We start from the raw sequence: 24,283 nt of genomic DNA on the forward strand, positions 1-24,283 counted from the left end.
AGTAGTTAGGATCATGATAGTGTTGCGTCCAGGTAGTGTTGTTGTTGTTGAGGGGACCGGCCCCAAGACCTGGCAGGGGACACGACATATGTATAAATTAACCCAATAATTAATAACATTTATGATACATATAAATGTTCAAATGCACTGATTTATTTGTTACATTAGTAAATAAAAGATATACGTGAGAAATTAGAAACGGAGAATAATATTGTTTGAGGCCCGTATCCGCCCCAAAACCCACAGGTTACAGCACAGTATTATTACGGGACACACATAAATGTACTTAGTTTGTGCCCGTGCCACCTCTTGCGTGGCTTAATCTTTATCAATCAATCAATCAAATGGAATCTTGTGTCCCTACCCATGTTCCAGAGGCAATTGAACATTACCTCCTTCACTGTCTCAGACAGTGGAGAAGGCAATTAGTGCCAGAGGCAGAATTAATTTCAAACAAGTACTTATCACCCTCAAAATACCTTTCGTTACCGAGAATAGATTAGAGAGAGATCTCTCACTTACGTATAAAATATTAAATTACCAAAATATCGACTAAATATCTTCAGTAAGCCAAAAAAAACTAGCTGCCCGAAACGCTATGCGTACTAGTGGCTTTACAAGAATGTAAAACTTCAAGTCTCTGTACTCTCATGAACCCAATGTACATTCTTGCAAATAAATAAATAAATAAAAATTTATAAATAAAACTCCAAACACCGGACAATGAACCATAGAAAACGAGAGCCCGCCTACAGGAGCAAGAAGGATCAGCTGACGTAGTAAACACAACATGCTGCCCCTCGCTGTCAAGCCCATCACGTCTTAGTTCCCATCGCTGCCCTTCATACCAACAATGACACTAAGGCGTAATTCTTAAACTTGTCTCGTTTAGTCGTCGCCCTTCCATCCGCTGAAAAGAACGACTTCCAAGCCTTGCCTAATGAACAGGAAAGTGGCATTGTTGATGATTTAGGGATGAGGACGATCGTGGGATCATATGTGCCCGAAGTGGCATTGTGACGCGTCTCCTGACACCACTCTTGCAGTCGTCGGGAGGAGGTGGAACCCTTGACGCAAACGGCACGGTACCTTAAAGAAGAGAACCTCTGCTGCCTGCCTGCAGTACTCCTGCCAGAAGGTACCTTCACACTTCAATCACCATCGGTCAGTCATCACTTCCACCACCATCGGTCAATCATCTCTTCCACCACCATCGGTCAATCATCCCTTCCACCACCATCGGTCAATCATCCCTTCCACCACCATCGGTCAGTCATCGCTTCCAGCACCTTCGGACTGTCATCGCTTCCACCACCATCGGTCAATCATCCCTTCCACCACCATCGGTCAATCATCCCTTCCACCACCATCGGTCAGTCATCCCTTCCACCACCATCGGTCACTCATCCCTTCCACCATCATCGGTCAGTCATCCCTTCCACCACCATCGGTCAGTCATCCCTTCCACCATCATCGGTCAGTCATCCCTTCCACCATCATCGGTCAGTCATCGCTTCCAGCACCTTCGGACTGTCATTGCTTCCAGCACCTTTGTACTGTCATCGCTTCCAGCACCTTTGTACTGTCATCGCTTCCAGCACCTTTGTACTGTCATCGCTTCCACCACCATCGGTCAGTCATTTCCACCACCATCAGTCAGTCAACGCTTCCACCACCGTCGGTCAGTCATCGCTTCCACCACCGTTGGTCAGTCATCGCTTCCACCACCATCAGTCAGTCATCGCTTTCAGTACCTTCATACTGTCATCACTTAGCGGGGACGCTAGGCCGCGAAATCATCTCGAGATAACCTCAAGATAACCCCTAGATCTCTTTCTTTATCAAACTTCTTTAAAAAATTCTCAAATAATTTATAGGTTGTGTGGGAGTCTATGTTCTCCTATTCCACATTCCATAAACATGGCATTTATTCACATTAAATTCCATTTGCCAAGTGGTGCTCCATACACTTATTTTCTCCAGGTCTTCTTGAAGGGCATGACAATCATCTAAGTTTCTTATCTTCCCTATTATCTTAGCATCCTCAGCAAATAGGTTCATATAATTTTGTATTCCATCTCGTAGATCGTTTATGTAGACAATGAACATTACTGTTGCAAGAACTGAACCCTGTGGTACTCCACCTGTAACATTTCTCCAGTCTGATACGTTGCCTCTGATTACTGCCCTCATTTTTCTATCAGGAAATTTTTCATCCATGTTAGAAGCTTACCTGTCACCCCTCCAATATGTTCCAGTTTCCAGAACAACCTCTCATGTGTAACTCTGTCAAAAGCCATTTTTAGGTCCAGATAGATGTGAAGAACTCAACAAGAGATTCCAGGAGGTCTTCACAATAGAGCAAGCAGATTCCCCTATACTAAGAGATGAGGCGGTAAACCAAGCAACCTTGGAGGAATTTGAGCTCACCAGTGATAAGGTCAAAAGGAATCTGTTGGAACTGAATGTGACAAAGGCTGTTGGGCCTAACAGAATCATACCATGGATACTAAAAGAGGGTGCAGAAGCACTAAGTATGCCAGTCTATGGAGTATAACAGGTCACTGGAAACAGAAGACTTACCGGAAAGCTGAAAGACAGCTAATAGGCCAGTTGCACTAACATCACACATAATAAAAGTGTTTGAAAGAGTGATTAGGAATCAAATTTCTAGTTTTATGGAAAACAATGAATTGCACAATCCAGGACAACATGGATTTAGAGCGGGAAGATCCTGTCTGTCACAGTTACTCAACCACTATGACAAAATCACAGAAGCCCTAGAAGAAAAGCAAAATGCAGATGTTGTATACACAGACTTTGCAAAGGCGTTCGACAAATGTGACCATGGGGTGATAGCTCACAAAATGAGGTCAATGGGAATAACTGGAAAAGTAGGACGCTGGATACTCAATTTCCTGTCGAACAGAACACAAAGAGTAACAGTCAATCAGATAAAATCGAGTCCAAGCGATGTTAAAAGCTCTGTACCTCAAGGTACAGTCCTTGCACCGCTACTGTTCCTTATTCTCATATCTGATATAGACAAAAATACACGCCACAGCTTCGTGTCGTCCTTTGCAGATGACACAAAAATCAGCATGAAAATTACCTCTGCTGAAGACATTGAAAAACTACAAGCAGATGTCAACAAAGTTTTTGATTGGGCAGCAGAAAATAACATGATGTTTAACAGTGATAAATTTCAGGTACTCAGGTACGGCAAAAATGAGGATCTGAAACATAATACAGGGTACAAAACACAATCGAATCTTCCCATAGTAGGAAAACAGCATGTCAAGGATTTGGGAATAATGATGTCCGACGATCTAACGTTTAGGGAGCATAACCAAGCAAATATCGCGTCAGCCAGAAAAATGATCGGATGGATTACGAGAACTTTCAAATCCAGGGATCCCATCACAATGGTTGTACTCTTCAAGTCACTTGTGCTGTCCCGTCTCGAGTACTGCTCAGTACTCACTTCCCCCTTCAGAGCAGGAGAGATTGCTGAAATAGAGGGAATACAGAGAACATATACGGCACGCATAGACGAGATAAAACACCTAAATTATTGGGATCGTCTCAAAGCTCTCCAAATGTACTCTCTAGAAAGGAGACGAGAGAGATACCAAATAATATACACCTGGAAAATACTGGAGGGTCAGGTCCCAAATCTACACAGTAAAATAACAACGTACTGGAGTGAACGATATGGAAGAAAATGCAAGATTAAACCTGTGAAGAGCAGAGGTGCCATAGGCACAATCAGAGAGCACTGTATAAACATCAGGGGTCCGCGGTTGTTCAACGTCCTCCCAGCGAGCATAAGAAATATTGCCGGAACAACCGTGGACATCTTCAAGAGAAAACTGGACGGTTTTCTAAGAGAAGTTCCGGATCAGCCGGGCTGTGGTGGGTACGTGGCCCTGCGGGCCGCTCCAAGCAACAGCCTGGTGGACCAAACTCTCACAAGTCGAGCCTGGCCTCGGGCCGGGCTTGGGGAGTAGAAGAACTCCCAGAACCCCATCAACCAGGTATCTAATGTAGTCCCAATATACAAAAACAGTGACAGGCAAGAGGCATTGAACTACAGTACAGGGCAGTTTACCTAAATTGTATACCATGCAAGGTGAGGGAGAAGATCGTGAGGAAAAGGCTCGTAGAACATCTAAAAGTAGTAGCCTTGTATCAAACCACCAGCATGGTCTTAGGGGTGGTAAATTGTGCCTAACAGGTTTAATAAAATTCTATGACCAGGCGACAAAAATTAGGCAAGAAAGAGAAGGGTGGGGCAGACAGCATTTTCTTAGACTGTCAGAATGTATTTGACACAGTACCCCATAAGAGGCTGTTACAAATATTGGAGAAACAGGCAGAAGTAAAAGGTGAGGTGCTCCAGTGGATAAGGGAGTATCTAAGCAACAAGAAACGGTGAGTAACTGTGATGGGGAGACATCAGAGTGGTGAGATGTCACCAGTGCTACGGGGCTCTGTACTTGCCCCCATTTTGTTTCTGATTATATGTAAATGATCTTCCAGAAGGTATAGACTCATTCCTCACAATGTTTGTTGATGATGCAAAAATTATGAGAAGAATCAAGACAGATGAAGATAGACAGAGACTACAAGATGACCTGGACAAACTGGAGGAATGGTCTAGAAAATGGCTACTAAAGTTTAACTCGGGAAATATAAAGTAATGAAATTAGGTGAAGGGAGCAGGAGGCTGAACACAAGGTACCATCTGGGAGGTGAAATCCTGAATGAGTCAAATAGAAAGATCTGGGGGTTGATACCACACCGAACCTGTCCCTAGAAGCCCACATCAAGGATATCATCAGCTGCATATGCTTGATTGACCAACATAAGAACTGCCTTAGAAACTTGTGTAAGGAATCATTCAGAACCTTTGTATACCACTTATGTCAGACCAGTCTTGGAGTCTGCAGCTCTAGCCTGGAGCCCATACCTAGTTAAACACAAGACAAAGTTAGAGAAGATTCAGATATATGCCACCAGACTAGTCCCAAAACTGAGAGGTATGAGCTATGGAAATTACTGTAAACCTCACGTCCCTGGAAGACAGAAGAGTAAAGGGAAACATGATTACCACCTGCAAAATTCTCAGAGGAATTGACAGGGTGGACAATGACAGACTATTTAGCATGGGTGTAAACAAGGGGGACACAGGTGGAAACTTAGTAAACAAATGAGCCACAGAAACATTAGAAAGAATTTGTTCAGTGTCAGAGTACTTAATAAATGGAATGCATTTGTTGTGTTGTGGTGGAAGCAGACTCCATACACAGTTTAAAATGTAGATTTGATAGAGCCCAATAGGCTTAAGAATCTGTACACCAGTTGATTAATTAACAGACGAGAAGCGGAACCAAAGAGCCAAAGCTCAAACCCTGCAAGCACAACTAGGCGAGTACTTCTAGTGCCTTTTTGGCTGGTCTTCATTTCCTGCGCCTTATTTACAGGGCATCACCTTCAAAGCCTTTTGGCAGACTTCACCTTCAGAACCTTCGGACAGTCTTCACTCAACAAGACGTTCCTGGAGGTCTTCAAACCAGAACCAGAATGGTGACAACAGATGACCAGAAGCAACACTAGACAGAAATATAGTTAATGTAGAAGTGGTAAAAAGATGCCTGGAGGAACTGATGCAGTATGTATGTATGAATGTATGCAGCAAGTATGACCAGACCAGATATCACCTTGGTTACTGAAAGAAGCTGCAGGAATTTACCCATAAACTATAGCATTCAAAATTACACTAGAGAATGGAGAGCTACCAGAAATCTGTAAAAAGGCAAATGTAGTTCCAATATTCAAGAAAGTTAAAGACATGAAGCACTAATCAATAGATCAGTGTCATTAACATGGCGATTGAAAAGGTCATCAGAAAAAGTATTGTAGAACATTTTGGAAGAGTAACTTTTATAACACACACACACACACAACATGGATTCAGAGAGGAAAATTATGCTTAACAAACAATTGAATTCATTAACAAGGTCACCAAAATAAGACGAGAGGAAAGAAGGATGGGTAGATTGCTCTTTAAATTTATGTAAAGGACCTCGCAAAAGCCATGAGCTTATACATGTCAATACACACAGAAATCACAATAACGTGATGCATCAAATGAACAAATCCACAAGGGCCGTGACAAGGATTTGAACCTGCGTCAGGGAGCATCCCAGACGCAGGGATGAAAATTCTTGTTTCCTGTTTTGGTGGTCGGCAAGTGGAATGCATTAAATGATGGGGGTGTTAAAGCTAATTCCATCCATAAAAAAAAAGTATGAGGAAAATGTCAATGTTGAGAGGTAATTATTCTGCCAGGTATAAATGGAAAGGAGACAGAGCATAGAGGGCTAGATCTCACTCCCAAGTAGTCATTGTTAGGTAAGCATCAGTCAGTCATCGCCTCCAATTCTATCAGTCAGTCATTACCATTAGAAAACACTAGGGGCCTGACGGCTGAGTGAACAGCACTCGGGATTCGTAGTCATAGGGTTCGGGGATCGACCCACGGACAGAGGTGGAAACAAATGGGCAGTTTCTTTCACCCTGATCCTCCTGTTCACCTAGCAGCAGTAAATAGGTACCTGGGAGTTAGACAGCTGCTATGAGCTGCTTCCTGGGGGAGGGGGTGGAAAAATGGTCAATTAATTGATTGACATTTGAGAGGCAGGCCCAAAGAGCCAGAGTTCAACTCCCGCAAGCACAGCTAGGTGAGTACTCTCCCAACCACTTGGGCTGGACAGTAGAGCGATGGACTTGCTTCATACAGGTCAGCGTTCAATCCTCGACCGTTCCACTTGGCTGGGCACCATTCCTTACCCCTCCCCCCCTATCCCATCACAAATCCTTATCCAGACCCCCCTTCCCAATGCTATATAATTGTAATGGCTTGGTGCTTTCTCCTGATACTTCCCTTCCCTACCATTAGAATATAAGAAACAGGAGTCACCACAGTGAGTCTTTTGGCCCAATCTGAGCAGTGTCCATATAGATCCAATCTCTCGGTCAAGATTGACATAATTGTTATTGTTATGAACTGCCTCGAATATGCTTGTGCAGAAGGATAGCAGATTTGCGAGGCAACATCACCTTTGCTAAAAACCATTGCGAGCCCTTTCTCAGGCCATAGTCTAATTTAGACTATGACTCACAGGTGTATGCTTTGGTGAGTGAATGTGTTGCAGAATGTTTGTTTGTTTGTTTGTGTCTTGGAGTCATGCACTGTACTCAGATGGAGAGATTGGAAGTGGAAGCAAATGTGCTTTCCCTGTCTCCACTGCAACCACCTTACACACAGGTATAGACTACTGACAACTTGATATCCATCTTAGAGCATCAACAAAATCATTACATAACATGATAGATGTAGGCTTGCTTTGCTTCAAGCAAAGTTATAAATACTGTACTGTATATGTATACAGTATATAAGTATAGTACTGTGCTGTATGAGTGAGTTTAGCTGAGTATACAGTATAGTAAATAGGAGCTCCCTCACATGGGTCAATAGAACTTCTGTAGGACTTCCTTTCTTCCTTCCTTCTTATGTTCTTATTTGCAAAGATCCTTTGCAAATCTTTATGTTTCTTCCTTCCTTATGTTCTTATTTGCAAAGATCCTTATCATGCTTGTCAGATGGGGTATTTGTCACAAAAGCTTAGCATAGAGGTGGTGTCATAGTGATTCAAGTGGCTCCTGGCTCAGGGAGCATTTAAGGGAAATACTAAGAAACCAGTATTTTAGAGCAGGGCAAATTTTTGTGCTTTTTGTACTATTTTTATGCTTTTAAATTTAAATTTTTTACTGCATTAACTGGTTTGGTATGGTGTGAATGCATCATTTACCGAGGCTGTACTGGTATTCGACTACTGTATTCTAGTAATCATTCTAGTAATTATTTTCCAGGTGAACTATGGAGCAAAACAAAACGTGCAGATTTTACGTCAAGCGCAAAAAGCGGTACTGCAAGATGTTGGTTAAAGTGGGACAGCACTACTGTGGGCAGCACCTGGTTGAAGAGCACCTTAATGGGGTACAGTACTCAAATGAATATATTGTTGATACTCACACAGTGTTCTGACTTTATTTCTGGGGGGAGCCCCTATGGCTTCCCGGAGCTATCAAGGTTGATAGGAATAGTCCTAACTTTTGACATCAGTCAATGTGGGTGGAGTTCTAGGCCTACCAGGGACCACAGACAGAACCTGACCCCCTCAGGGAGGCACGAGGAGCAATGGCCTATAGAAATGCTCATGTTATTGTGGAGCATTCTATATCTGCTATCAACCGGGACAGGCACCCAGAAAGTTAAGTGCCCCCAAAACACTCCCCTATTCTGGTGAAAACAATAAAAATAGATAAACTAATGGACAGAACTCCCCAAATGAAAACGAGCAAACAAGCATGACATCACACGAGCCGCGCCACACGTCTGCGCAACTCCTTCCCTCCACGGGAGGGGGAAGAGGGAGCCCCAGACCCCCGCTCCGGCAATCCACACCACAGTTCTTCGGCTGATGGGATACGGCTTGGTTGTTGTGGCTCCAGCTTAGACTTTCGTTATGCTGTCCTCTGTTGAGTACTGCTCTTATGGTGGTGTGTGAGCTGGGAGTAATATTCACAGGTACTCGGGCTGCATGTACTTAGGGTTACCTTCCCTGAGTGCCCTATAAGTACCGCCCTAGAAGCATGGGGTTCCCTTCCACGAGTCACCTTGGGTCTACCTCTGTTGGTCTTTTGCTGCTTGGCGATTGACTGCCCTGAGTGTTTTGGGGGTTTCCTCCCTAGTTTGCCTTGGGGTAAGTGATAGTTATTGCAGTGTTCGGGGCACGGGGTACTGCATAGCTAGTTTTCACCTGTAAAAGCGACCAGCTCTGTTCCCTCTGGGTACGCTGTCCTCTTGCGAGGTTTTTCTTTTCTTTTTGCCTGGTGGGGGCTCTGCCTTGGTGTTCCTTCCCCCTTTATACTAGGGTTGTTTGTGTTTGGTGGTACCCCCCTGCTTCGCCCTCGTGAGTGGACACGTCCCAGGGGTTCAGCATTAGCAGTGTTGATTGGTAGCTTGGGCACTGGTTAGCAGTACCCTGCCTGGGATAACCCTTAGCAGACCCAGTCTAGGGGCCCTGGGAAACCCCGCGGGAATGCTCAAGTTCAATGGATGTGACCCCTCAGTCCCCTCTCGCTTATTGCGAGTTTGAGGGTTGCTCTGTCCCCCTTATCTCAAGGCAACGCTCATTGTTTTTGCCTCCATCATGCCGCCTGTTGGGTCAGTGACACATTCGACCCCGAGTCCTGCGAGTTTTGTTGCTTGTTTGTGACTCAGTTCACCTAATCTGATGATGGCAGTTTCGGTTGCTGCCTGGGTTTTCCCAATCCTCCGAGCGGGGTATGCTGTTACAAGGAGTGGGGTTTTCCTTTCCCCTCTGTGTACGAGATGTATTTGGGTTTGGTTCCTCCCTAGGTTCGGTTCTATGTCCCTGGGGGTCCTTTGGTTCCATCCTTTTGAAGGTTTTCGGCTTCCCACATCTCTCCGGCTGAAGTGCGGGCAGCCATTGCGGCTTACCTCATGTACGTCCCGGTGTATGCCTCTATAATGGATCCATCTTCCTTCAGGTTTGGGTCTTCGTCTCCATACTGGGTTCATTATGAGGTTCCGGAGTTGCCCTGGCTTGCGGGACTACTATGTTTTCGCTGGATGCTTGGGAAGCATCCACAGAAACCTTCTGTCGTATCCACACATTTGAATGGTGTGAGGTATTGACTGTGGTCTAGGTTTACCTAGGGGGCAATTTTGCACACCTCTATGAGTGCCTTTTCACTCTAGCTCTTCTGTGGGATGTTGGTGCGGTTCAGCTTCATGTGCAGGCTCCCTCTATGTCGGCTGCGCTTGTGGCTGAGGTCTTGCGCACTCGGGGCTTGTTGGCTTCGGTAATGCGTTTCTTTTCCCCTCCTTGAGCTGTCTTCCGATTGGCTTATGGAGGATGTAAAGGCGCTTGGGGTCGTTCCAGGGTCTAGCGCCTTGGCTTTGGATGCTCACGTGTCATCTGCATTTTTGAAGCAGGATCTATTTGCACTGATCCTGCGGATGCGGTGTTGCTGTTTTTCGCTGCATGCCTCACGTGTCAGCAGGTGGTGCTCGCTTTCTCCTTGGAATCCGCTTGGTCCCTGACTCTTAGATTGTCTTCGCCCTTTTGTCCTTTATTATTTGCAGCTTCTGCGGTCGAACAATATATGCAAGCGGCTTCCTCCAGCTGCCGCCCTATGTCTGACTTGTTGATTCTCCGGAGGTCCCGGGTCGGTTCCTCCCAGAGGGGTCATGCCAGGGCCCATGACGTTTGTAAGTTTACTGTTCTTGCTGCCGTCTTTGGAAACATGTCCTGGGCTGACATTCGGGCATGGGGATTTTGGCGGTCGAACAGGATCCTGGCTGCATGCTACCTCGTAAATGTTCCTTGGCCTAGTCGGGCCTGTGTCGCTTTGGGTCGGTGGCTGTAGTCTGCTTGACTTTGAATTGAGGTGTGGAGCACCGACTGCCTCCTGGGTAATTTCCCTTTCTTATTTTGTCTTTGGTGAAGTAACTCCGGGAAGCCATAGGGGCTTGCCCCAAAAAACCAGTGTTGAATGTAATGAAACTCCATTTTCTGGGTGAGTCCCGGGGGCTTCCCGGTAACCCTCCCTCCCTCTGGTCGGCAATTTTTCGCGTATTTTGATATCCAGTCTCTGAACTGCGATGTGGGTTGCCGGCACAGGGGTCTGGGGCTCTCCCTTCACCCTTCCCGGGGAGGGGGGAGCTGCGCAGACGTGCTGCGCGGCTCATGTGACATCATGCTTGTTTTCTCATTTTTATTTGGGGAGTTCTGTCCACTAGTTTGTCTATTTTTATTGTTTTCACCAGAATACGGGTTTGTTTTGGGGGACTTACCTTTCTGGATGACCCGGCCGATGGCAGATATAGAATACTCCACAGTCACATGTGCATTTCTATAGGCCATTGCTCCTTGTGCCTCTCTGAGGGGGCCAGGTTCTGGCTGTGGTCCCCAGTAGGCCTAGAACTCCACCCACATCAACTGATGCCAAAAGTTAGGACTATCCCTATCAGCCGGGATAGCTCCAGGGAGCCTCCAAGACTCAACCAGAAAATGGCATTTCATTACATTCAATGCAGTTTTTTTATGATTATTATTATTATTTATATATACTGTATTCAAGAGGTCTTACATTCTTGTAAAGTCACTAGTACGCATAGCATTTTGGGCAAGTCCTTAATCCTAATTTTCCCCGAAATATAACCCGACAAATCGTTTAACAACCAGGTACCCATTCAGTGCTGGATGATCAATCCCGGTCAATCCTCCCCGGCCAGGATACAAAACAAGGCCAAAGCGCTCAAAAAGCCCCGAGCAAGTGCTTTACTACTAAGCAATGGGAATTGCATGGGGACTTTATTAAAGAAATTACAGTACATTTATTTTAATCGCTGAATATATAGTACATATATTTGATCAAATACTAAAGTATTTAATCAAATAGGAGAAATTAGCAGTGAAGTTGAGGTTATTATGGCTGGTGATTTTATTTTTCCCAGTGAAATCTGCACAAAGTTTGTGCAATAACGTGTTGGTAAGTGCAGTTTCAAATGGTTCACATGCCAAGAATGTTGTAAATAACATACTGATTGGTGATGAATTTAATTCAAGTGATTACCATCTATTTTCACTCAATTTTAATAACAAAATAGGCAATATTTGCAAAAATATTCCAGGTTTTAAATAGGCAAAATTTGTCATTAATTAGAATATTGATTTATATTTCAGGTCCTGCCTATTGCCAAACCAAATGAATAATAATTTTAATATGAAACATTTTTTTTTCAGGAAAAGAACCAGTTCAAGAGAATTTCTTGTCCACTAGATCCAAAACAGTAAGAACCTTGATTGACAATTAGTAATAAAGCCACATGTGCTCACTTTTTGTTTTTTGTTTTGCAAGGATATTATATTTGGTTTTTCCTTTTGTTTGGCATTTGAAAAATCAGGATAAAATCAAATTGTTGGCAATGAGGGAATTTAATCTGAAACGAATAAATTGGGAGGCATTTCTGGAATGAAATTCTCTTTATCGCCCCTTTACTCGTTCTCCGGTGCTTACGCACTGGTACAGCTACAGTAATCCTTCAGAAATGTGCCAGGTCTATGAAAAACCCACACCACCTTATTGGGATCAAAGCCCAAAATCTGGCTCTATGTGAAGTGAGAGGGGAACCTGAGGCTCAGAAATCTACTCAAAACTAAAGAAATAATCCTGAAAATGTAGATGAAGCAATAAGAAGCACAGCTTGAAATGAATAAATTAAAATAATGAAAAAAGGCAAGCGATAATTTACTGCATGCAAACAACCTCGGCCCCAGCTCCCTCGGCTGCCACCAGCTAGCATCACATGTCGTCTAGGGTCGTGGCCCACCACCCACCTCACTCATGTTAAGAGGGAGAGACTGATCAAGAACATGGAGCTACTGAGGAGACAGCTAGAAAAGGGCTATTAATTACATTTACTGCATGATTTCTGGGCAGGTCCATTCAGTAACTATCCAATAAAAAAGAAGGAACATGGGATTACTGTATCATAACCAGAAAATACTTGAAATAGCTCACTTACAATAGAAAGCAGAGGCGCAGGGCTTGAGGTGAAGGAGTATCAGGTGCATGCCAGGTGCTCAAGCACCACACAAGTGCACTGTAGCCATGGAACATCCAGCAAATACAGGCCAATACTCTATTGGAGTGCCAAGAACTCGAAACCAGAATAAGAGCTGTAAACATTTTGGCAAAGAACACTGTCAAAGCAACGAACATAATGGGAGCAAAGTTAGAGCACTCTGGGTAAACTGAACTCTAGATGACCGGGGAGAGCCAGGCACTAGAGCAAGGGACACTATATCTCAAGTTAATAAACAACATCCGTCCTAGTAGTGTGAGTAGTGTACAAGTGACGACACATTGCAGCAACAGGACAATAGGAGTACTCTATTATAATTGTCTTAGCTCAGAACCCTTTATTTGTCAGCATGATAGTACTCTTTACTTTCCCTGAAATCAGTACTGTTGACTTGGTGGCTATATTTATCTGAAGTCTTTCTACAATCCTAATTAAATAATTGAGTTATTGTATACAGTAAACTTTGGTTTTATTGTGTCCAATACTTTACATTTCTGTATCCTGGTACACCACTCATAACCTTTGACCTATACATACAGTGCTACAATAAGTAGCCAAGCATAGAATATTTGGTAGTACAATCAGGAACTGCTGATCAGTTGGAGTGTGTGCACATCTTTAAATAAGTAAAATGTATTGCTATCCTTGAGTATTTTTATTTGAAAATATGGTTTACAGTAAATGCATTAAAATAATGACTGTTTAGCCATCATAGGTTATGTTCCACTTTATGCTTTTAGCTCCTGCTTTGAGCACCGGTTGGAGCACCACTTGGCAATTTGTAATGCTCGGGAGAAGACTGGCCTGTCGTATGTGAGTCGCAACATTAACCTCAGAGATGGTGTCCTAGAAGAACCTCCAAGAATTCCATTGTCTTCATTGACAGACCCAGAGCTGTTATCCCTCATTGCCAAAGTTGAGGCAGTTCACAAAGGTATGTGAAATACATAATTCTGATGTAAAGAGAGAGTGAGTGAGTGAGTTACAGTACAATTTGTAGATATTGGTGACCTATAGTGCAGTAGTTAATGCAATGGGTTAGCAGCCAGTTGTTCTTACACTCATTTTTAACAAAAAATTATGAATTTTTTCTACTATATAATTATTCTAATATTTTCTTGTACATATTGTTATTTTTCCTTCATACTGTTCCTAATTGATTCTATTTTTAGAAAATGTTGGAAATATCAAAGAATCAGTCTTGAGTCATGCAAGCTTGGAGAAGGAGATAACAACACCAGGTTATGGCCCCAGCGTAGTGCGACATTTGAGCCAGAACTCCTCGATTCTTGGCCATTTAGAGAGTGTTGGGCTACTTAATACATCCACCATACCAACCTGCTTTGTTGAGTTTGGTGCTGGCAGAGGTTGGTAGAAAATACAAATGTATTATTTGCCATTTAGCTAATATAAAAGATAAAGGTAGAAGTTTAATTCATAAGTAGGATTAAAGAGGTATATATAGTATTCAGTTAGCCATTAATCATGTATATGGCTAGACAGGTATACAGTATATAGTTCAGTCTGTGAATATCCTTTGAGTAGTACAAGTTTTGCCCTTGTGTTTGGGGTCCATAGTTTTGTGCACTTCATGATGTATTTTCCAGATTCATTGTGTGTGTGTGTGTGTCTGGATTTAGACTACACTGACTTAATTTCAGAGACCTTCCCCCTTTTCCTCTCTTTTTGGCACCTCTCCTACCTGTGAATTTTTGTAGTGTTATCCTTCCTTTCTTGCTTCTCAGTGGATTGCCAGTTGAAGCCTTATGTGTGCATTACTATTGCCCTGTAAAGGGTGCTTTTGACAAAGCCTCACTCACTAATGTGTCATCAGCCCTCCTCCTCCTCTGGCTATGTCCAGCATTTAATCATCTCTGGCCAGCTCACACTCCACCAGAACCTTTCTGATCTTTGGATAGTGTTTTAGAGTTCTTTTCCTCTCTTTGTTTTGGGGTTTCCCGTGGTTGTGGATTCTTTTTCAATGTGGCTTTTCTCCTGGTTCTAGCGTCCAGCTATAAGGTTGGGAATCTTCTGACCTTGCCTGGAGGCATGGTTTATATTCCTATAAACTAGTAGCTCATTTTCTTTACCTACAGCCTTTTTTGATAATTTTCAGCTGAGAATAAGACCTCTGCCTCTGTTTAGTTATAAAACTTTGTTTATCTAACCAGATGCATTCTACTTTATTTTTTTTCAGTGCATAATTTTTTTCCCACTACTTGCACTCATGGGGTCGAGGCCTTGGTTGTCAACTCTGTGTCAAAAGTTCCTGGGCCTCTTTCTCTCCAGCTGTGTGTTGGCCTCTTGTTACTTTTGGGATGTCCCTCGGCCTCCTTGCACAAGGGCTTTTGGTATGCGGCTGATGTTCTTGTGCCACAGTCTCTTCTTCCACATGTAATCCCAGTCTCCTGCTGAGGAGTCCCTCCCACAAATCAGGCACTAAATGCCCTACATTTAGTGATGATGCAGAACTTCCTTTTCATGTGGACCCCTAGTAGTTTCCAAACCTTGCCCTAGCCCTTTCTTTCCCATTAGGTTGTGGTCCTTGGCATGGGCTGCTTTCCCATTAGGTTGTGGGCTTGGCATGGGCTGCTTTCCCATTAGGCTGTGGGCTTGGCATGGGCTGCTTTCCCATTAGGCTGTGGGCTTGGCATGCAGCTCATGATGTGGTGGGCTGGCTAGAGCCTCTGGTGACCTGGGCTTCCCTCTGGTGGCAGTCAGGTGCATCAGGATTAGGGTTGTCTTCAGCTATTATGAGGACCAATAGTTTCTGATCAAACAGAGTTCCAATAACCAGTTTGTTATGATAATGCTAAATATAATATGGCAACCATGGATGGCCATGAAACATTCCATTACATGGAAGGAATTAAGTGTCTAGCTAGTTCATTATATCCAATTCCTCACCAGCTAGTATTTTCCAGCCTTGATATGTTATTGCTTAGCACTTTCTTTTGATAATTATTTTACCAGAGTTGCTTCACTTGGCATCTCTGCATCACTCTTACACGGTCATCTCAGACTTGACTGACATTCGTACCCTCACTTCCTTGGATACGACACTCTCATGACCATGGTGTTTTATTCATTCTGTTATCTGTTTTTTCAGGTTCATACCTTTACATGTTACCATGTGAAGGAAGCTTGATAATTAGCTACCAGGAGGTTTCTGTAATTAAGTAAGGCATTGGGACTATAAATATATAATACTGTACTGTGTGTGACTGTCTTGCTACGTGTCATATTTAGTAGATACAAATTCTCATATTTTATTTATCTTTCATGTACTATTTGATGCTAAATTTTCTCAAAAGGCCCAAGCTTCTAATTTGGTTGTATTCTGGTTATATATATTACCATTAGAAATTCATATACTGTATCATAAAATGTTTACTCAGGAAAGTTCCTCAGATTATAATAATAATAATAATGTGGAGATACTTTTGCATATGGAACTTTCTCCCTGGATTTGGACTAGTTCTATTATTTATTTTCTGAGAGTATAGTATCCTCTAACCATATATAATTATGTACTGGGAAGTTTTTTATCATATTTCTCTACCTCTCACTGCTTGACCTTGAAGCATGTACTACAGTACATGGTCACAACAGCCTCATTTCATTCAGGGGTATTATATACAGTGTGTCTCACTGCTTGTATAGAATGAATATTTTCAGTATACTTTTGAATTTAATTCTCACTGCATTTAAGAATCATATTTCCCATTGTATTCAGGTTTGTCAAGACATTTTGAAGTTGTAGTACAGAAATCTTGATGGTGTAACTAAAAGACTAAATATGGAAATCTTTTCTGAATGTAAACTTATGTTCACAAGCAGGTACCTTAATTTAGAGTAATTAAACAGGCCAGCTGACAAATTGGTTAACGGAGGCAGTATCTGACACTTCAAAAGCTCTCTTCGTGCTAGTGGACAAAGGAGCCCAGAGATACAAGTTTGATGCAAAGCTCAGGTACAAGTAAGTATAATTTCTTGGCAACGTTTGGTATATTGATTTTAATTTAGTCAAAGATCTTCTTGAGGTTATCTTGAGATGATTTCGGGGCTTTAGTGTCCTCGCAGCCTGGTCCTCGACCAGGCCTTCACCCCCAGGAAGCAGTCCGTGACAGCTGACTAACACCCAGGTACCTATTTTACTGCTAGGTAACAGGGGCATAGGTTGAAAGAAACTCTGTCCATTGTTTCTCGCCGGCGCCCGGGATCACAGGATCACAAGTCCAGCTTGCTGTCCGCTCGGCCGACCGGCTCCCCATGGAGATCATGAAAGCCTTTGCAGACACTAGGGTGCACTTTGGGCAGGAATATGTGTCCAGATGCTTTTTGCCTTGTCAGTCTATATACACATTTTTGTAATATCTTGCTGTTCTATTTCTTTGCCAAATTTGTTTTTGAAGCTATTGCTGGCAGGGACTTCCACAATTACTTTCATTGCATTCCATTCTTCCATTCTTGACCATTCTCACCGAGTATTAGTAAGTAATTATCACAAGATGGCACCAAGCCTGGAAGGCTATTTAGCACCACCTAGGTCACAGGATACAGTATTAACAAAATTCCTAGATATCATTCAGGATGCCAATACAATGCATGAAATAAAGGACACAAAATAACAATGTCAAGGGTATCAGATTTGTCAAGCATTTTATTAAGAGATGTAAGACCTGAAAAAACAATGAGAATGCAGAATTTCCAATAAGACAGAGAACTAAAATAGACACAAATAAATGGGAGCATAAAGATGGAAGGAGAGCATAGAGGGGCAAATAACCGAGTCAGATCATGCTTGCTAGGAAGATTAGAGCATTTACCTGTGTACTGGGAAAGGCAAGATTTTATGGCAACCAAGCCAGGATCAATATTAGGTATGTTGTAAATAGGACAGGAAAGATTATTTTTGAAGAAGACCAAGCTATAAGATGCTTAGAGTCCCTAATATGACAGAAGGCAGCATTGTTTGTGTCAGCATGTTTTAACACATTATTAGTGCTATTTAAATCTGCCATTAACCTTAAAAGTGAAGCCAGTTTCACCAAAGTACTGAAGAGGCCAAAAGGAACTGGAGTGTGGTGGTGTTAGTTCTTTTATGATGTGTATTATGTAATGCTATGATGAATAGATGGGTGTAAAATTTGAATATCTTAATATTTTTTCTATGAATATAATAGGGCTTCCATTTTGTTCTCCTGACTGATACCTCCTCCCTTTCTTCCCACTCCCATGAAAGTGATAAAAGGAATAATGATGAGCTTTAACCAGTCACATTTTAATATATTTTTGGGGGGAAGCCCCTTCGGCTCCCCGGAGCTATCCAGGCTGATATGTATATTATTAGACTTTGGCAGCAGTTAGCGTAAATGGAGTTCTAGGCCTACTGGGGACCAGAGCCAGAACCTGGCCTCCCCAGAGAGGCACGAAGAGCAATGGCCCATAGAAGTGCACATGTGATTTGGAGCATTCTGTGTCTGCCATCGACTGGGCCAAGCACCCAGAAAGGTAAGCGCCTCAAAACAAACCCCCTAATCTGGTTAAAACTACTACTGAAAACTAACGAGTGGACAGAACTCCCCAATTGAAAACGAACAAACAAGCATGACGTTACACGTGCCGTACCACTTGTCTGCACAGCTCCCCCCTCCCTGGGAGGGAGAAAGGGGGAGCCCCAGATCCCTCGCGCCGGCTATCCACACCCCCAGTTCTCAGCTGATGTGTTTGAGGCTCAGTTGTGTGGCTCCAGCTCCTGAGTCTCTCTGTGTTGTACTGTGCCTTGTGTCCAGTACTACTTTTTCGGTGGCATGCGAGCTGGGTATAACATTCATAGGTACTTAGGTTGCTTGTGCTTAGGGTTCCCTTCCTTAAGTGCCCTGTAAGTACCACCCTTGGGGCTTGGGGTTATCTTCCACAAGTCACCTTGGGGTCTACCTCTGTTGGTGATTGACCACACTGGGAGTGTTAAGGGGTTTCTGTTCTTTAGGTCATGGTGATAGGTTTGTTCGTTTGCAGCCGTCTCCTTTTTTGGCGAAGAATGAGACCGCTGTGTTCCAGAGAGTTCTTGAGTTGTTGATGTTTGGTTGGTCAGGCCAGAGGGTGCATCATGTGTTGTGTCCGGTTGCAGCTCTCCGCTGTTATTTGCACTCCACGGCCTCTGTGACCGGGGACGCGCTTTGGGTTGATCCGGTTTCCTTTCTTCACTGTTCCAGGGTTCGGGTCCCTCAGGTCATCCGCAGGGTTCTTCGATCTAGCCAGCCTGCTATCTATCCCGGGGCCCATGATGTTCGTAAGTTTGCTACGCTTGCTGCCGTCTTCGGTAACATGTCTTGGGTTGACATGCAGGCACAGGGTTTTTGGCGATCGAACAGGGTCGACGGTTGCAGCCTGTTGTCTCGACTTCGAGTTTAGGAGCGAGTGAAATAGAAATATTTCATAATATATTTCAGTGAGCATCAGAAATATTGCTGGAACAACTGTGGACATTTTCAAGAGAAAACTAGATTGTTTTCTTCGAGGAGTGCCAGACCAATCGGGCTGTGATAGGTATGTGAGCCTGCGGGCCACTCCTGGCAACAGCCTGGTGGACCAAACTCTCACAAGTCAAGTCTGGCCTCGGGCCGGGCTTGGGGGAGTAGAAGAACTCCCAGAACCCCATCAAGCACGAGTGCCGACTGCCTCCCGGGTAAGTCTCTTTTTTTTCGTCTTTTGTGATGTAGCTCCGGGGAGCCGAAGGGGCTCCCCCAAAAAAACCAGCGTTGAATGTAATGAAATGCCACTTTCTGGGTGAGACCCGGAGGCTCCCTGGCTCTGAGTGGACAGCGATTCGGATTTGTAGTCCTGAGGTTCGGGGTTCGATCCCCAGTGGAGGCGGAAACAAATGGGCAGAGTTTCTTTCTCCTTGATGCCCTTGTTCACCTAGCAGTAAATAGGTACCTGGGAGTTAGACAGCTGTTACGGGCTGCTTTCTGGGGGTGTGTGTAACAAAAAGGAGGCCTGGTCAAGGACCGGGCCGCGGGGATGCTAAGCCCTGAAATCATCTCAAGATAACCAAGAACCCTCCCTCCCCCTGGTAGGCATTTTTTTGTGTGTTTTGACATTCAGCCTCGAACTGTGCAGACAAGCGCCGTGGCACGTGTGACATCATGCTTGTTTCCTCATTTTCAATTGGGGAGTTCTGTCCACTCGTTAGTTTTGAGTAGAAGTTTTAACCAGAATAGGGGTTTATTGTGAAGTGCTTACCTTTCTGGGTTCCTGGCCCGGTCGATGGCAGACATAGAATGCTCCAAATCACATGTGCACTTCTATAGGCCATTGCTCCTCGTGTCTCTCTGCAGGGGCCAGTTTCTGACTCGTGGTCCCCGGTAGGCCTGGAAATCCATTCACACTGATGCCAAAGTCTAATAATGTACATATCAGCCTGGATAGCTCCGGGGAGCCTCCAGGACTCACCCAGAAATTGGCGTTTCATTACATTCAATGCTGGTTTTTTGTACAGCTATATCTTAAGGGATCTTTATTTACAGTTCCGAGCTCTCGATACAACGATTACGTGTAGACATTCAACACCTCAACCTGGAAGGTGTAGCAAGTCTTGACACTTATGATCGTATTGTGGGTCTTGGAAAGCATCTGTGTGGAGGTGCTACTGGTAAGAAGCAGCTTGAAGTTTATATCTTGGTCTTTCTCAAACATAAACTGCAGTTCAGGTGGCAGGTACAAATTTTTCTTTGAGTAGAATAGCTTCTGTGAACTACTGTACAGTATTTGCATTAACATTGGAAAACTTATTTACTTTTTTTATGTATAAAAATTATGGTTTTCATAAAAGTTCTTTATCCTTTCTATTTTTCTGTATGAAATCTTCAGAACACTTTAGTATCAGCTTGAAACTTTTGGGTGCTTAAGTGTGATGGTGTATGATAGTATAAAGTGTGATGCTTGCTTACTCTCTCAGTGGCTTGCTTCTTCAATGGACTGTTCACTCATTCCCGCACACACTGGATTTGCTGTCTTAATTTAGTGACAGTTACCTACAGTTCTAGTCAGTCACATTCCAATTAGTGAGATTATACTGTACTATGAGTTGTACTCTTAAAGTATGTGTGTGCAGTACTGTTCAAATTTATGACTAGTATAGAGTATACAGTATAGTAATGTAATAAAGGCACATATATTACCAAGGACTCTATGGCACAGTGATTAGAGCATTCAGGTCACAGTCAAAAGGTCCTGGGTTAATTCTCACAGTAGGACAAAAGTGTTTGCCCGGTGTTTCCTTTCATCTGATGCCTCTCTTCACCTAACAGTAAATAGATACCAGTAAAAAGAAAAAAGAAATAGGCAATTGTTATGGGCTGCATTCTGGAGGAGGTCAATAGTTGGCCTATGGAGTCTTCAAGAAGCCTAACAGGCTTCTTGTTTAGTCAACTCTGAGGTGTGATGTCTCGTCTACACATTATCTATAATCTACAATGGCTCTGGTCCTGACTGGTGCAGATTAGGGAGCCTCATCTGTACCACAACTCATTTTACATGAAGAAATGAAGTAACCCTCAGATGTTGGTATGAAACTGTGCAATAGGTATTGCTGTTACCTTGAGGTGCTTCCGGGGCTTAGCGTCCCCGCGGCCCAGACGTCGACCAGGCCTCCTCAATTAATTGGCCTGAATTAACAGGCCTCCTGTTCAATTAATTTCTAGAATTGTAACTTAATTTGCTATCTTTTGAATGGTTTTGTACTGAAGCTATTTAATTTGTCATGGAACAGCTTATAAGAATTTATAATACTGTGACTTGGAATGTGCATGTCTGAGAGCCATGCCATATAGTATGCACATTTTCAGCATTGTAATCCAAATATGTCATGCTGGTGTTACAATATACAAGAGCTACTATACCTGGCTGGTCAGCAGCATTAAGATGGTGATCTCTTGGACTTGACTAAAACTTTGGCCAATGCCATATTTTGGTTATACAAGTTTTACATTTTGAGAATTGACTGTGGTTGCATTTTATAGATAAAATTTTATATTTTATTTCAATTCATACCATAGATATTTTCCAAAAGTTTAAGAAATATATTTCTTGTTCAACTTAAAACCCAAAATATTTGTATAAATGATCAGGGACAAACTTCCTTTCTCTACAAGCAATTCCATATTGTTATGCTCACTTTCCTTAACTTATTCTATAAAATGATCATGTAACACATGAGATTCTTTTTCTGTATTTTTCTTTAATTTTGAAAGTATATGTATTTATACATGCCATATTCACAAACGATGATTTTTTCTTTTTACTTCAGACTTGGCCCTCCATTGCTTGTCAAGATATTCCCGACCAGTGGTGGCTGGTCTGGTACTGGCTCTGTGCTGCCACCATCGCTGTACCTGGCTTACCTACTCAGGTTTTACTTTTCTTTCGGTAAGAACTTGTATTTCAGCAAAATTTGCTGCCATAAACAACCTGGTATTCACACACATCATACACACCTGGTATATATCTCTGGAAATTACCAGAAATGAGGTTAGGAGGTATCTGCTTGATCTAGAAGTGACTAAGGCTGTTGGACCTGATGGAATCTCACCATTGATGCTAAAAGAGGGGGGCAGAGGCACTTTATGTGCCACTATCTATGGTCTATAACAAGTTACTGGAAACAGGAGACCTACCAGAGAGTTGGAAGACAGCTAACTTAGACACAGTCTACAAAAAGGGGGGGGGATAGGCAGGAGGTTTTAAACTACAGGCCAATGTCCTTAACCTCTATACCATGCAAGGTGATGTAGAAAATCGTGAGGAAAAGCTTGGTAGCACATCTGGAGAAAAGGGACTTTGTAACACATCACCAACATGGGTTCAGGGAAGGCAAGTCGTGTCTCACAGATTTAATAGAATTCTATGACCAAGCAACAAGCATTAACCGTTAAAGGGCACGATACATATATAGCTGGGGTGAGTAACTATTGCAGGATGGCGCACCACAGCTATGTATGGTTGGGAGTACTACGTAAGATTTCAAAGTCCCGTGGCTACACGGTTCACATCAGGTTCCTCAGAGCTCTTGTAAACAGATACCATTTAAAAAAAAAAACATGGGCAACATTCGTGGGTGTGAGAGCCTCAGTACTGAATAAGCAACCAAGACAGTTGTATGCTGCATGAGCTAACAGCACTGCTGTTCAGCTTGTGACCACAACGCTGCCAAAAATGTCAAACTATATATGTAACTGGTATTATTATTTAGCCATGATAGTGTTACAAAAATGCCTGACTGTAATAAAGACTGTGTACAATATTTAGATATCAGTGAACACAATGCTGTTCAAGATGTTCACAGCGCTAGTCACAGTACTGCCATTGTTTGTCCATCTAAGAATCTTCAAACGACTTCTCATGTTCCTTTACAAAATAAACTTATGGAAAATTATTCATTTACAGGATTTAGTGACTAGAATTCTGATAATAGCAGCATTGTGGTGAGAATTAGTGATGTGTGTAGTATAATGGAAGGAGCAATCTTGGTGAGGAGGGAGGGAGAGGGGGGGCATTGTCTGCTGACTGTGTGGCCACCTGATATTGTCTGGACTCACCATACAAGCTTAGTGGTTCGCTATGTTGGGCACAAATGTAGTTCCTTATATATAACGTGTGTATAGTGTAATAACAGCAAAAGGAGTATGTTGGGAGGAGCCATTTTGGTGAGGGAGGGAATGAGGCTGTCGTCTGCTGGCTGCTGTGTGACTCGTCATGTAGTTTTTTGTGGCCACTATGTTGTTTGGACACCATACCAGCTTAGTTGTACAGTTATGGTGAACAAAACATGTAAATACTTATATATAACAAGTGTATATAGTGTAATAAAACCACAAACAGTATTGTGGAAGGAGGAATGTTGGTGAGTAAGGTGTTAAAGTAGGGAGGGAGGGCTAGCTGGGTGTGGCAGCCCACTCTTGATGTTTGAACTCACCATACCAACTTAGTGGTTTGCTATGGTGAACAAAACATGCAGATACTTATATATAACATGTGTATGGAGTGTAATAACAGAAAAACTATTTGTTTATTGTTTTATGAACGCAATAATTGAATCACTAGTATGCACACTATACTTTTGAGTATAGCAGTGGTTTACACATTTTATTATATAAATATATCACACTACACACTATTGAATAATATTATTGCAAAAAAAAAAAAGAGAAAAAATTAACCAGACATTGAAATAATTAGGTAATAATATCTTTGTGGCAACTCCCGCCTGACAGTGCGGGTGGAGGAGACCAGTGCGAAACGCTTAGTGTGTCAGCGCCTCAATTTTGCTAGATTTCCCCGCCCTATTGTGGCCAAAATATGTCACTTACGATTTTTTTATTATTTTTCCTGTGATCAGGGAATACAAATGAATATTTTTATAAGACAAAAAAAAATAGTTTTTTAATTTCTTGCGCTTGATTTTTTTTTATTTCTTGTATTTCCTGCATATATTTCTTGCCTGGGCTATAATTGTTGCAGGCTATAATTGCAAGC

The 24,283-nt window shown here is 42.8% G+C and overlaps 1 protein-coding gene across 4 annotated transcripts in view; it reads left to right on the forward strand.

Annotated features, from left to right (window-relative positions):
- Nucleotides 1–733: 733 nt before the first annotated feature.
- LOC123761378 (tRNA:m(4)X modification enzyme TRM13 homolog) overlaps nucleotides 734–24,283 on the forward strand; it is a 31,891-nt gene continuing 8,341 nt past the window's right edge. The window contains exons 1-8 of one of the 4 annotated variants that reach the window (XM_045747384.2): nucleotides 734–1,164; nucleotides 7,939–8,065; nucleotides 11,904–11,950; nucleotides 13,486–13,679; nucleotides 13,918–14,112; nucleotides 16,613–16,724; nucleotides 20,278–20,402; nucleotides 22,059–22,177. In XM_045747384.2, the coding sequence (XP_045603340.2) occupies nucleotides 7,946–8,065; nucleotides 11,904–11,950; nucleotides 13,486–13,679; nucleotides 13,918–14,112; nucleotides 16,613–16,724; nucleotides 20,278–20,402; nucleotides 22,059–22,177 (912 nt within the window). In that variant the 5' untranslated portion in view covers nucleotides 734–1,164; nucleotides 7,939–7,945. Of the gene's footprint in view, nucleotides 1,321–1,612; nucleotides 1,633–7,938; nucleotides 8,066–11,903; nucleotides 11,951–13,485; nucleotides 13,680–13,917; nucleotides 14,113–16,612; nucleotides 16,725–20,277; nucleotides 20,403–22,058; nucleotides 22,178–24,283 lie in introns of those variants that run through there. The other 3 variants (XM_045747383.2, XM_045747385.2, XM_069313616.1) reach the window with 3 other exon arrangements.

The sequence above is a fragment of the Procambarus clarkii genome, chromosome 7, assembly GCF_040958095.1.
Source record: "Procambarus clarkii isolate CNS0578487 chromosome 7, FALCON_Pclarkii_2.0, whole genome shotgun sequence".
Lineage (NCBI taxonomy): Eukaryota > Metazoa > Arthropoda > Malacostraca > Decapoda > Cambaridae > Procambarus > Procambarus clarkii.